Source organism: Megascapheus bottae, chromosome X (assembly GCF_031878675.1).
Source record: "Megascapheus bottae isolate mThoBot1 chromosome X, mThoBot2.hap1, whole genome shotgun sequence".
NCBI lineage: Eukaryota > Metazoa > Chordata > Mammalia > Rodentia > Geomyidae > Megascapheus > Megascapheus bottae.
Window position 1 is genome coordinate 50,329,590 of NC_143547.1, and position 15,098 is coordinate 50,344,687.

A 15,098-nucleotide genomic window follows, 5' to 3' on the forward strand; every position below is an offset into this window, starting at 1 on the left:
ATCAAAGTTTACAGTCTGAAACAAACACTCAAAGCTATCTTTATTCTGAAAACTACAGCATTTTCCCTTAAGATCAAATATGAATTTTTAAAATCCAGAAGTAACATTGGCAAACCCTCCTCATTCAATGTTAAGTATATAATGAAAAGTAGGTTGGATAAATGAGGAGGTTTGAAAGACTGCTAGCACCTAAAGGAATATGTGTGAAGACTGTTGAATGTTAGTACCACCAGGATATTATATTTCCAATAAGCACACCAAAATGAAGAGCCTTCTAATTCTTACACACATACAATATTCTTAGGATAGTTTTCTAGCTAAAATAAAATGGCTTACATGATGCTTAATTTATGCAGAGAGATAAAACTTTTAAGCATGTAATTTAGTTAAAAGCTAGCTTTAGGAAAGCAACTCCTTTTGCATTAGCCTCAAATACTTAGGAATTAACTTACTCAAGGAAGTAAAGGACCTCTAGGATGCAAACTTTAAAAATTTGAAAAAGGAAATTAAAGCCAACTAAGGAAATGGAACATTATCTACAAATTCAATGCAATATCCTTCAACATCCCAACATCATTCTTTAGTGAAATAGACGAAGCAATCTAAAAATTCATATGGAATAATGAAAGACCCCATTTAGCAAAAACAATCTTCAGCAGAAAGAAGAGCGCTGGAGGAATATCAGTACCAAACTTCAGACTTTATTACAGAGCTAGATGTTGTAATAAAAACAGCTTGGTACTGGCACAAGAACAGGCCTGAGGACCAATGGAATAGAACTGAAGACCCAGAAATTAGGGCACAGACCTATGGTCAAATAATCTTCAATAAAGGAGCCAAAACAATTAGGATGGAAGAAGGACAGCCTCTTCAACAAATGGTGTTGGCAGAATTGGTTAAACACCTGTAGAAAACTAAAGTTGGATTATTTTTTTTCCAGTCCCGGGCTTGAGCTTAGGGTCTGACCACTGTCCTTGGGCTTTCTCAAGGCTAGAGCTCTTCCACTTGAGCCACAGCCCCATTTCTGGCTTTTTCTATGTATGTGGTACGGAGGAATTGAACACAGGTCTTTGTGCATGCTAGGCAAGCACTCTAACACTAGGACAAACTCCTGGCCCTAACGTTGGATTCTTATAAATCACCATGTACCCAAATTAATTTCAAATGGAATAAAGACCTTGAGATAAAAGCAGATACCTGAAAACTTTACAGGAAGGAATAGGGGTTTTTGGCCACAGGTCAAAACTTTCTTAATAGAAGCATAGAAACATAATAAATTAAAGAAAGCTTGGACAAATGAGACTGCATTAAACTGCAGAGCTTCTGTATGGCAAAGGACGTAACTAGCAAGTTAAATAGAAAGCCCACAGAGTGGGTGAAGATTGTCACTAGCCATACAACAGACAAGGGCGTCATATATAAAATACTCCCAATAGCTAAAAAAATTGAATTTCACAAGAAGAGACCCTCAAAGAAACAGCCATCCCATTTAATGGGGAGTTAAAGATTTAGAGAGACTTCTCTGAAGAGGAAGTGAGTCTGGCCAAAAGACACATGAAGAAATGTTGAACATCTTTGGCCATAAAAGAAATGCAAATCAAAACAACTCTAAGATTCCACCTCACTCCAGTTAGAATGGCCATGGTCAAGAATTTTAATAACAGATGCTGCAAGTATGTGGCCAGGAGGGATCACTACTACACTGTTGGTGGGAATGAAAACTTGTTCAACCACTCTGGAAAGCAGTATGACGATTCCTCAAAAGACTAAATATAGAGCTCCCCTATGACCCAGCAATCCCACTCCTTGGCATTTACCCAAATGTCCAGAAACAAGGACAAACTAAAGCTAGTACAGCGATGTTCATTGCATCATTTTTTACCATCGCTAAGATATGGAACCAACCCAAATGTCCCTCGATAGATGAATGGAACAAGGAAATGTGGTGTTCATACACAATGGAATTAATTCTATGTTGCCATCAGAAAGAATAACATCACCCCATTCATAAGGAAATGGAAAGACTTGGAAAAAATCATATTAAGTGAAGCAAGCCAGACCCAAAGAAACTTGGGCACCATGGTTTCCTTCATTTGTAACAATTAGTGTATGGCTAAGATCCCTCAGCAGAGGATCACAATAACTCAAAGCTAAGTGAAATGAACTCCAGGATATGGAAACAAGAGGTTTATGTTTGTGATTGTTGTTCTTTTTGTTTTTTCCTTTTTTGTTGGTCATAGGATTTGGACTCTCTTGGCCTGGATGCTGTCCCTGAGCTCTTCAGCTCAAGGCTACCTCCCTACCCCTGGGCCTGTGGATTGCTTCCTCTAGTTCCTTAAAGAATGACCTTGGGATATTGATGGGTATTGCATTGAATTTTTAGATAGCCCTTGGCAGGATTGCCATTTACACGATGTTAATTCTTCCAATCAAGGAGCACGGAGGTTTTTCTACTTCCTCAATTCTGCTTTAATTTCCCTTTTTCAGATTTTTCAGGTTTTCATCATAAAGGTCCTTTACATATTTAGTTAATTCCTAAGTACTTTATTTTCTTTGAGGCTATTGCAAAAGGAGTTGCTTTCCTGATTGCTGCCTCGATCCTCTCGCTGTCGGCATATAGGAAAGCAGTTGATTTTTGAGGGTTAATTTTATACCCTGCTACCTGGCCAAAGTTTCGAATCAGCTCAAGCAACTTGGGAGTGAAGTCTATAGGGTTCGTTAAATACAGAATCATGTCATCTGCAAAGAAGGATAGTTTCACTTCCTCTTTCCCTATTTGGATCCCCTTTATGCTTGCTTTTTGCCTTATTACTCTGGAGGAATTCTAATACAATGTTAAAGAGGAGGGGACAGAGTGAGTGTCCTTTTCTTATTCCTGATTTTAGAGGAAATGGCTTTAGCTTTTTTGCCATTAAGTATATTGATAGCAGTAGGTTTGTCGTACACAGCCTATCTTATACTGGGGAATGTTCCATGCACTCCTAGTTTCTCCAGAGCTTTTAGCATAAAGGGGTGTTGGATCTTGTCAAATGCCTTTTCTGAATCTATTGAGAAAATCATGTGATTCTTGAAGGAACTGATAATTCTACAATTTCACTCTAGTTCAGGAGAGAAATTGGGGAAGTACTAAGCAGTATGGTATAGTTTATAAATGCATAATTAATGAAAGAAGAAGAAATTCATGGTGAGCTTGCAGGTGAGTGAGGTTTTATAATATGTTTTCACATGGCATGAGTGAATCTGTGAGTAGAAAGGACAAAAATCTGAAATTAAGAATAAACATGCCACACAATTCTTTTATGTGGAATAAAATTTAGTCTAGCTATTTTAACTATTCTAACTCTTTCCAAATTAAGAATTGGTGTAGCAAGTTTGAATGAGTTATTTAAGTAGCAGAACGATCCTTAAATGCATTTAAGTAGTATAACTATTCCTAAATACAGTTACATCTTGCTATATATATTTTAAGAACATATCTGTTCTCTTTGAGTTTCATAAATGTTTTCAGTTTCAAAGAAAGGAAGGTAGTAAATATCACCTTAATTTTACAAATGAGAAAGCTGAGGATTAGAGTTTATCTCACTTGTTTAAAGTTACTCAAGTAGTGAGCAATAGAAACCAGGTTAACACACATGTCTTTCCGCATCCAAAACAGTATTCTTCTACAATATGCTGGATGCTATAAAGCTTAGTTAACAAGAAGCAAGGACTGACTTTTATGACAAATACCATGTTTTATATTTGTCTCAAGCAAGGGGAAACAGCACAGAGTAAAAGTATCAGTACTGTTGGGTTCCAAGTATGTTAGACAAACCTGATAGGTACTGGATATTACTTTGTTTACAGGGCTTCTCTCTTAATGTTTGTGATTTTTTCCCACTGCTAGAAAGAATCTGAGAATAATGTAGTGACTCAGATAGAACTTCTTTTCATAGTTTTGCTTTTTTTCTAAACTTTTAGAATTTATTTCTTCTGTGATAATGTGCACCCAAAGTTAAGGAACAGACTGAACCTCGGCAAAAATCTTGCCCTAATATAAATATATTTTAGTCATTACTAATTTTTTCACTATTTTAAGAACAAAGTTTTCTTTTAGTCCTGTGCATCTGTCGGGCTGGCCCTCCAGAACCCCAGCCCAGACGGACCCTGTGCCCCTGGAATTGATCTCTATCCTCTTGAAGATGCACCTGCCTAGATTCCGACTGCAGGTTGAAGACTACAAGCCAAGGAAGCTGATGATCTGATGTTGGTATTCCCATGATTCCAACAGGAGTATACTCATTACTGCAAGACAGTGTAGCTGATGAGATGGTATATTAGACATAGTAACTAGATGTCCGTGCACAGTTCTGGACAGTGCTGGTGGTTGCAGGGACACATGGCAGTTGTGCCAACTGCTCATGTTATTTAACTCAGAATTCTTGAGGCAGGTACGATTATCTCATTACAGAAAATGCAATGGTTAAGAGCCTTATGTATGCAACTTGCTGTGTGATTAATGGAATCCCTTAAGATTTGGTATACTGATAAAATAGCAAAAACTAAACATTGTTAGTCTGCTTTGGACTGGCAAAGGCAGTACAGAAGAGCTTAAGAATCTAAGTTCTTTGTGGTGTTTAATTGCACTGAGCCTAATTTCCCTAAGTTTGGTGCAAAGAAGACAAATGGGAATGTTGATGTCTACCAGAAAAACTCAAAGGACTGATGGCATGGCTCTAAGTAGAGCCCTGGGCAAGCAAAAGCCCTGAGTTAGTGTATAGGTAGTGATGAGGTACAAAGTAGAATTAAGGGCAGCAAATGTGGCAGGGTTTCAGGAGGTGATGATCATATCATATGAGCGGCATCAGTTCACACATGGAAGGCAATTCCTGCCTTGTACCTGTTCTGCATAGCCAGTAATAACTTAATTTTTTCATATATTTTTATTGTAATTAATAGAAGGGTTACATGATGTTTGCCAGATAGAAGGTGCATTAATTCACATACATTGATACCCTTTCACATGTCTTGGTTCACACATGGAAGGTAATTCCTGCCTTGTACCTGGTCTGCATATCCAGTAATAACTTAATTTTCATCTTTCCAGAATCTTTTAATAAACTAATGCTGCTTTTTGAAAAAAAAGAAAAATGTTTTTTTATCATAATCTAAAATGACTATAAACATATCTTTGCTACTCCTGTCAACAGACGAATACAAAAGTACAAAGTATGAAACAACAATAAGATTGTAATAAACTTTTATCCATAAATGCATATAACAGAGCAACAATTTATAGTTTATACCTGTACACAAATACATGAGCTTCTTAAACAATTTGTAATATGGATATTCAATGTTTTTCAGAGACCCTTTGCAGTAAATTTTAATGCTAATAATACAAATGTAGAAAAGTAGACTCTCTTTACTTCAGATAAATTTTTAATTCTTTTTATATATGGAGTCCATTGATCTGGCTTCTTTTTTTTGCTAGTCCTGGGGCTTGAACTCAGTGCTTGGGCATTGTTCCTGAGCTTTCTCAAGTCTAGTGCTCCACCATTTGAGCCATAGCATCACTTTTGGCCTTTTCTCTGTGTGTGGTACTGAGGAATTGAATCCATGGCTTCATGTATGCTAGAACAGCACTCTACAACTAGGCCACACTCCTGGTCCTGATCTGGCTTCTTAAGGGAGGATTATATGTCAGGTAGGGAGATTAATTCCTTGTAGGAATTTCAATGAGCAACAAGAACTATTCTTTTTTGAGGTTCGTAGGCAGGGACAGAGGAAAGTTGGAGGTACACTGGCCTTTGATCAAATTGACCATCCACAGTTTCCAGATTGTACATCACATGGGGATTTTATGGCCATTTGGCTGAATGAGCACTTGTACATTCTCTCCTGGAAGGAATGGCCTTACTTCCCCTTAGCTAGTCAGTACTACAAAGGAAGAGGCTGACAGTACATTTTATGTAGCTCTGGGGTCATCTCTACTTCTCATCTGATGGCAGGCAGACAAAGGAATATGCTAAGATGATTGAGAACTATTTGCTAATTTTAAAGTTAGATTTCAAAGTGTAGTTCTTAGCCTTTGTACAACTTTTATTGGAGAAGGAAAACCTTGACCTCACACTTGGTTTCACAGAGCAAAACCACAAATATTTTCCACCTTTTGTAGAATGGTCAATCATTTATAACTTAGTTCATAATTATGAAATTAACTTTTAACTTAAAATATATTTCATAATGGGATACAAGGTGGCTCAGATCTCATAATGGGCTTCATAAATGAAAGAGATTTATAGGTATAAGAAGCTACACATTTGTACATTGTTATTAGAAAAAATTATTTTTCTTATAAGAAGATGTGGGGAAATATTTTTGGGGAAAGTCTCTTTATTGATTTACACTGAAAATGAGTTTAAACTATTCTTTGTATGTATCTTCTCCTTTTTCTGGCAAGGAGGGCTTCTTTTTGGACAAATATGTCATGCTGGACAAAGAATGCTTCCTAAATGTAGACAACCTTCTCCTAAAGTTTCCCCCTGAGAAGAAATACAGGAGAGGGTCAAAGCAACAGTTTGATGCAGCCAGAGACAAGGTAATAACCACTGATTTCTGCATTCTAAGGACTGAGTCACAAGTTTCATTGTGTAAAAAATGCAGATGAATGGTGCGTTGAATATGATAGGGCATGAAGCTAATTAAAAAAGCAGCTGTCACAACTATAATCATTCCTATAGCCTTTTTACGACTTGACAGATTTTTCTTCATTGAATTTTTTAGTAAGGTCAAAATGATCATTGTGTAACATACAACTATAATGATGAAAGGGATGATGAAGCCAATGAGTAATGACACAAAATGTAAAATCAGAACATATTTTTTAGCTTGATTGTTCTGAGGAGGCTCAAAGCATTTGGTAATGTTTTTTCCATCCTTGTAACTTTTGGACATTAAAAATGGAGAACTGGTCACAATCACAAAAATCCAGATGCCTGCACACACAAACTTAGCTTTTCTCTGAGTAACTAAATTAATATTTTGGACTGGGAAAACAATTGCAACACATCGGAAAAAGCTCATGGCTGTCATAAAGAAAATGCTGCAGTAGAGATTGACATATAAGGCATAGGTGCTGAGACGACACAAAATGTCACCAAAGAGCCAATTGCCTTTGCGGACGTAGTAGACTACACGGAGAGGCAATGTGCACACACACAGTAGATCTGCTACAGCTAAATTAATCATGTATACTTGGAAGGCTGATTTCTCATGATATGTTTTTATGAGGACGTAGAGCACAAAGCTATTGCCAAAGAAACCCACAACAGAGATCATAGAGTACACAGTGGAGTACACTTGGTTGCGGAATTCATCAATAGTATCCTGGCACATGTTCTCATTGGCAGAGGATCGTGTCAAATTCCCTACTACACTCATGGTTTTTTTTTTGTTGTTTGTTTGTTTTTAGGAAGATCTTCTCAGTGCCTAGAATATAAAGAAAAGAAAAGCTTTTATTAGGCCTTAAAGTATAGAAGTATTAATATTTTATTCACATTGTTACTATGTGTACTTTTACCACCACTGCATGAAGCCACTGTACCTTGCCTCTGGGAGGAACATTCAAGTCATGCAAGCATTCACAAAACTTTTCCCTCCCTCCCTCTCCCCTTTCCTTACTTCCCTTCCCCTCCCTTCTTTGGTTTTTGAATCAGCATACAGTTATAATGTAAGGGGTTTTCATCATGATATGCCATGCATACACAGTGTACTTTGAAAAACTCTACCCCCTCCACCGTATTCCCAGTCCTTCCCTCATTCTTACCCTGTGGGTTTTGTGTGTGTGTGTGTGTGTGTGTGTGTGTGTGTGTGTGTGTGTGTGTGTGTGTGTGTGTGTGTGCTGGGGATTGAACTCAGGGCTGGGGTGCTGTCCCTGAACTTTTGTGCTCAAGGCTAACACTCTGTCACTTGAGCCACAGATCTACTTCTTGGTGTTTAACTGGAGATAAGAGTCTCATGAACTTTCCTGTCCAGGGTGGCTTTGAACCATGATCCTTAGATCTCAGTGTCCTAAGTGTCAAGTAATCCTAGCTATTGGTGCCCAGTTTTACCCTATTTTTTTTCGTAAAGCATTTATTAACATTGATTTTTACATCATATTTCAAATGTCATGTTTAACAAACAAGTACTTAAGAAGGGGATCTCTATACACAATCACTGTACCCTATTTTTTGAATTACAAAATACTTTTAAAGATACTAGTATCACATATATGAATGCATATGGATGTATGTACCTATTTTTATTTTTCCATTTTCTTTATTAAGTTAGTACAAGGCATTTCATTGTGATAGTTCTGAAGATGTGTACAGTATACTTTGAACAAGTTCAAATTCTGTTATATTCTAGCACCCCCCTTCTTTACATTCTGTTGTTTTTATACAGGTTCTTGCTACATAACCCTGGCTAGCTACTCACTCAGAAGCCTAAGTTCTTGGCCTTGAGCTGTGCACGATAATATCTTCGAGGCACTTCAAATTTTGTTATAGAGTAAAATATGAATGAAAATACTAGGTTCCCTCAAGATGAGGGCATGTGGGAATGTATATGGAAATCAGTTGTCTAACATCCTGGGGATCATCTTTTGGGTGCTGTTTATAACTTAGGGAAAATAATCAAACTTGTTGTTAGTGAAACTCATATTTGTGGGGGAGATTCTTGATCCAGAACATGGTTGCCTTATTTTTAGAATCACAAAATACCATGACTGAAGTGATCTAGTAATTTTTAATGATGAGAAATATATCTAGAAAGGTAATATATGTTTAAAAAGTCTATACCACAATTTGAGGCACTGAATAAGATGTGGTATCACTGGAATATACTGTTGCATGAGGAATTTTTTTCATTTTGTTTTTTTATTATTGAGGTAATGTATAGAGGGGTTACAGTTACATTTGCCAGATAGTAGGTGCATTAATTCTTACACATTGATACCTTCTCATGTTTTTGTCCCCATTTCTCTTCCCCCACCCCTCCCAATCATCTTGTTTTCCTCCCTTCGCTTTCCTATTTCAAATAAACAAACAAAAATATATACAATATACCAGGTAACAAAGTCAGATACAGTAACAATATGAGATTAATCAAAGGGCAGCAAAGAAGAGAAATAACAGTACATTAAGAACAACAACCACTTAAGATAAAGCTCTTGTTTCCATATCCTAGAGACTCTTTCATTTAGTCTTATCCTATTTGACCTTATGTATCTAGGTTTTGCGCTATTGTAATCCTCTGCTAGGAGAGTCCTAGATTTGTACTAATTATTACAAATGAGGGAAACCATTGAGCCTATGTTCCTTTGGGTCTGGCTTACTTCACTTAATATGATTTTTTCTAAGTCTTTCCATTTCTTTCCAAATGGGGCGATGCCGTTCTCTCTGATGGCTATATAGAATTCCATTGTGTATAAGTACCATATCTTGTTGATCCAATCATCTACTAAGGGGCATCTGGGTATATCTTTGCTATGGTAAATAGTGCTGCAATGAATATCGTTGTGCTAATGGCTTTAGTATGTCCTTGTTTCTGGACTTTTGGGTAAATGCCAAGGGGTGGGATTGCTGGGTCATAAGGGAACTCTATGTTTAGTCTCTTAAGGAATCACCATACTGCTTTCCATAGTGGTTGAATGAGTTTGCACTCCCACCAACATTGTAGTGGTGATCCCTATTTGCCACATCCCAGGCCAGAATCTGTTGTTATTAGATTTCTTGATAATGGCCATTCTAATTGGAGTGAGGTTGAATCTCAAGGTTGTTTTGAGTTGCATTTCCTTTATGGCCAGAGATGTCAAGCATTTCTTCATGTGTCTATAGGCCATTCTTATTTCCTGCATGAGGAAGTTTTTGTAGCTGTTCATCTTCATTCTCATCCTAGACGTGTCCTTAAGAATTTCTTATTTACCCATATACATTTTTAATTAAAAAATATTTTGAGCCAGGCACTGGTGGCCTACATCTCAAATTGTAGCTACTCAGGAGGGTGAGATCTGTGGATCATGGTTTGAAACCAGCCCAGGCAGGAAAAACTTGTGAGACTCTTACCTTCAACTAAATACCACCCACTCCCCTCAAAAAATACCAAACCAGAAGCAGAAATGGAACTGAGACTCAAGTGTAAAGTGCTACTCTGCAGCACAAAAGCTCAGAGATAGCACCCAGGCCCTGACCAGTACAAAATAAGTGCTAATATTAATCACCAAGAACTGTTGGTATGAAAGATGAGCTCACCATGCTCTGTTTCTGCATTAGAATTATAATATTTGCTTTCCAGTTACTTACCTCATTTATCAGTGGTTTTTAGAACTTAGGTACACTTGTGAGAGGAAAGGAAACCACCCCAAATTAATCCTGTTTGTGGAGTTTCCTCAAACTGTACTGTATTATTTTGTGAGGCACTAGATGGTGCTCTTGAGATTTTATTTTGTAGAAGAATCCTTTTCTAAAAAATTATGTAGTTTTGTATTAGCATATGTTTGTTATATGAAGAGTCTTCACTGTGATAGTTTAATATGTGCACCCAGTACATTTTGGACAAATTTATATCTCCCACCATATTCCCAAGGTATTTGATATAACTTTTCTTCTCTTGCTTTATTGTAGATAACTGGAAAGTAAATGTTATATATATTTGATATACACACAATGTAATAACATGATGATCTGACATAGCATATATCATGATATAATTATCACAACCATTTTGTACTGTGATGATTTGATACATATACATGTATGTGTGTGTGTGTGTGTTGTGAAATCATCACCATCATCAAATTAATTAACATATTCCTCACAGCCCAGTATGAAGTTGCACTCCTGTCATTCCAATACTCTGAAGGCTCAGGTAGAAGGATCTTGAATTTGAGGCCAGGTTAGGCTATATTGTTAGAGCCTGTCTAAAAGCAAAGCAAAGCAAAGCAAGATAAGGCAAAGCAAAACATCTACATCGATCACCTCACATTCTTATATGTGTGTGTGTGTGTGTGTGTGTGTGTGTGTGTGTGTGTGTGTGTGTCTGTCTGTCTGTCTGTCTGTCTGTCTATGGTCTACTCTCTTAGCCCACACCTAGTGACTTATGCTTATAATCCTAGCAACTCAGGAGGCTGAGATGGATTGAAGCCAGCCTGGGCAGAAAAATCTGTGAGACTTAACTCCAATTAACCACCAAAAGTCAGAAGTTGAAGTATGTCTTAACTGGTAGAGTGCTAGCCTTGAGCAAAAAAAAAAAACCAAAAACTGAGGAATACTGCTAAGGGCCTGAGTTCAAGACCTATACTATACTAGTAGCTGAAGGCCAAGAGGCAGGTAAAAACCATGCATGAAAAGGAAGAAACTGCTGTTAGAATTCAGCCCACTAAAGAGTTTCCTGTGTCATTTGATGGAAATTCATTTAAATCAGGGGGATTTGAAGTACCTGAAGTTTCTTGAGTATTCTGCAGTGAAGCAGAAGTAAACCTGGACAAAGATCCCATCCAAACAGTGAAACTAAATCTCATTCTAAATCAAGAAACCACTGGTAAGACTGTGACTAATGGAAATCATGTATGTTCTTGTAACAAATGAAACCTACTGTCAGTGTTCAAAAACTTGAAGTCCATTCAGATGAGTCAGATATGTTATGAAAGAAATCACGATAGGAAAAGCTAACGACAGAGGGCAGTACTGATAACTAATGTACTATATAAATGTGTTATTTGTATAGTTCTGTTTTACTCATTTAGTTTTTATTTTGTCCGTTGTTGGTTTTGAACCTTCAGGGCCTGGGCACTGTCCCTGAGCTCTTTTGCTGAAGACTAGTGCTCTACCACTATGAGCCACAGCACCACTTCTGGTGTTTGGTTGGTTAATTGGAAATAAGAGTCTCACCAGGGACTTTTCTGGCTGGGCTGGCTTCAAACTTCAATCTTCAGATCTTAGCATCCCGAGAAGCTAGGATTACAGTCACAGGTGCCCAGCTTATTTTATTTATTTTTAAATTAATTTACTTTATTCATTATTATAAAGCTGATGTACAGAGGGATTACAGTTACATGGGTTAGGTAATGAGTGTATTTCCTTTCATATTATTTTACTTTAAACAGGACACCATTAAGTATACTGTAACTTTGAAACCTTATTGTTATTTAATTAATTATTAATTAACCTGGCCATAAAAAAGGAAAAAATACTTCATGATATTTTTCATGTAGAACTTTTAAAAACTCACTATTAAAAACATGAGAAATAACATCTCTCTTGTTGTCCCTTTATTATCTCAAATTGTTACAATATCTTACCTTGTTATCTGGTATATTATATACATATATATATATGTTTATTTGAAATACGATAGTTGGATAGGGGGAAAACAAGATGTGGGGAGGGGGTGGGGGAAGGAGAGTGGGAACAAAAACATGAGAAGAGGTATCAATGTTTGTGAAGTAATGCACCTTCTATTTGGCAAATATAATGTAAGCTTTCTATAAATTACAATAAAAATAGCAAAAAAACTTGAGAAATAGAATACTTCAGTTAATTTAAAGATTTGAAGTAAACTTCACATTTCTGTTACTCAGTTAAGCTTTTTAAGAACTAGACAGAAGTATTTGTGTGATCAGTGTGCTTTTTCAGATATAGCAGTATTTTTCATTTGTAGATACATTTTGTGTGTGTGTGTGTGTGTATATATATATATATATTTTTTTTTTCTCGGTCATGGGGCTTGGACTCTGGGCCTGGGTTGCTGTCTCTGAGCTCTTCAGCTCAAGACTACTGTACTACACCTGGGCCTGGGCATTATCCCTGAGCCCTTCAGCTCAAGGCTACCACCCTACCCTTTGAGCCACAGCTCCACTTCTGCTTTTTTAGTGGTTAACTAGAGATAAGATTCTCATGGTCTAATAGTGCCTAGGCTGGTTTTGAACCTTGATTCTCAGATCTCAGCCTCCTGAGTAGCTAGGATTACACGTGTGAGCCACCATGCCTGGCTTATATTCATTATTGTAAGTCACATTCTATCACAAGTATAAACTATTAAATAATATTCTTATATTTAAAAATTTAAAACAGGGCCGGGAGTTTGGCCTAGTGGTTAAAGTGCTTGCCTAGCATGCATGAAGACCCGGGTTCGATTCCTCGGTACCACATACATAGAAAAAAGCCGGAAGTGGTGCTGAGGCTCAAGTGGTAGAGCTCTAGCCTTGAGAAAGTCCAAGGACAGTGCTCAGGCCTTGAGCTCAAGCCCAGGACTGGCAAAAAAAAATTTAAAACAAAATGACCAATTTTTGAAACTTCTTTTATTATTTAAATTAAGAACTTTTGAATTAACACTAGAAGCTATCATAGTTTATCATTTTTTTTGCCAGTCCTGGGCTTGATCTTAGGGCCTGAGCACTCTCCTTGGACATTCTCAAGGCTAGAGCCCTACTACTTGAACCTCAGCACCACTTCTGGCTTTTTTCTATGTATGTGGTACCGAGGAATTGAACCCGGGTTTTCGTGCATGCTAGTCAAGCACTCTAACAGTAGGCCAAACTCCTGGCCCCATAGTTTATCAATTTTTTTATTAGCATCCATTATAGTACAAGCCAAGTTCATTGTTGTCATTCCACAGTGTATTATGGCATAAAAAGTTTCTGCAAAATGATTTTAAGTTTATGTTCTCAGAGTTAACACATTAGATCAGTACTTTGGTTTGCTTTGAAAATTTCTCAGCTGGGTTTTTTGGTTGGTATGTGAATTAAAGCAGATTTTTAGTACTTTCCTATAGCTACAAATTTATTTTTTCCATTGCTTCTGATTGGATATGGTTACTGTATTCATAAAATATAATAGAACTGTAAATAAATGTTTCCTTTAAAATTAATACTGAGTGAATGAGCAAATGAATAATAGATAAGTTTATCATTTGAAGTCATTATCATTTGAAGTCACTTAGACATATTCTCTCATTCCAATATAATTTAAAGCCTTTCTCGTACTCCCTCGACACTATATTGAAAATGAGCTGTGTAACTTGTTGGTGAGGATGGGAGGAAAAAACTCGAGGAGAGTGAGAGAAGGGGTGACATTGTCTAAAAAGAAATTTATTCATAGCCATGCATCCGTGGTTCATACCTGTAATCCTAGCTACTCAGGAGACTGAGATCTGAGGATTACAGTTTGAAGCCAGTCCAGGCAGGAAAATTGTGAGACTCTTATCTCCAATAACCACCAGAAAACTGGAGGTGGAGCTGTGGATCAAAGTAGTAGAGCACTAGTCTTGCGTGAAAAAGTTCAGGGACAGTGTCTAGACCTTGAGTTTAAGCTTCATGACAGACGGACAGACAGACAGACAGAAAGAAAGAAAGAAAGAAAGAAAGAAAGAAAGAAAGAAAGAAGGAAAGAAAGAAAGAACCTCTCTGTACATTGATTTTATAATAACAATAAAAATTAAGAATTTAAAAATATTTCCAGCAGGGCATGGTAGATCATGTCTGTAATCCTAGCTACTCAGCAGGCTGAGCTCTGAGGATCATAGTTCAAAGCCAGTCTGGGCACTAAAGACCATGAGACTCGTTATCTCCAATTAACCACTAGAAAGGCAGAAGTGGCTGGCGCTGTGGCTCAAAGGGTAGGGCGGTAGCCTTGAGCTGAACAGCTCAGGGACAGCGCCCAGGCCCAGAACCCAAGCCCCAGGACTAACCAAAAAAAAATTCAAGCACCGGAGCCTAAAATGACTGTGTAAATTAAGTTGCTTCCTTAAGAATTGAACAAGGCAACAAATCATAGGGGGCTAAGGGTTAAAAATACTCATTTTACTGACATGTTACAAATAACTGAAATCCTCAGATATTTGAATGAAAGATGCCAAATAAAACTGAAAACAATGAAAAAGAAACAGAAAAAAAGATGATTTTTAGTCTCATTAATAAACTTTGGAGCCTTTATAGACTCTGTACATTTTGGTATTTAGGTTCAATTGTTTATATATAAATCAACTCAATGAGTTGTATCAGGCCATAGAAGACTTAAAGCAAGTAGTTAAGTCTAGAAGGGTAGAGATCATTTAGTGTAACCATTCTGATGGCTTTC

General features: G+C 37.1%; 1 protein-coding gene across 2 annotated transcripts in view; it reads right to left on the bottom strand.

The window, feature by feature from the left end:
- Positions 1-4,912: 4,912 nt before the first annotated feature.
- Cysltr1 (cysteinyl leukotriene receptor 1) overlaps positions 4,913-15,098 on the bottom strand; it is a 34,080-nt gene continuing 23,894 nt past the window's right edge. For both annotated transcript variants that reach the window (XM_090327031.1, XM_090327032.1), the window contains one exon: positions 4,913-7,470. In XM_090327031.1, coding sequence (XP_090183157.1) covers positions 6,406-7,422 — 1,017 coding nt within the window. In that variant the 5' untranslated portion in view covers positions 7,423-7,470 and the 3' untranslated portion in view covers positions 4,913-6,405. The remainder of the gene's footprint in view (positions 7,471-15,098) is intronic.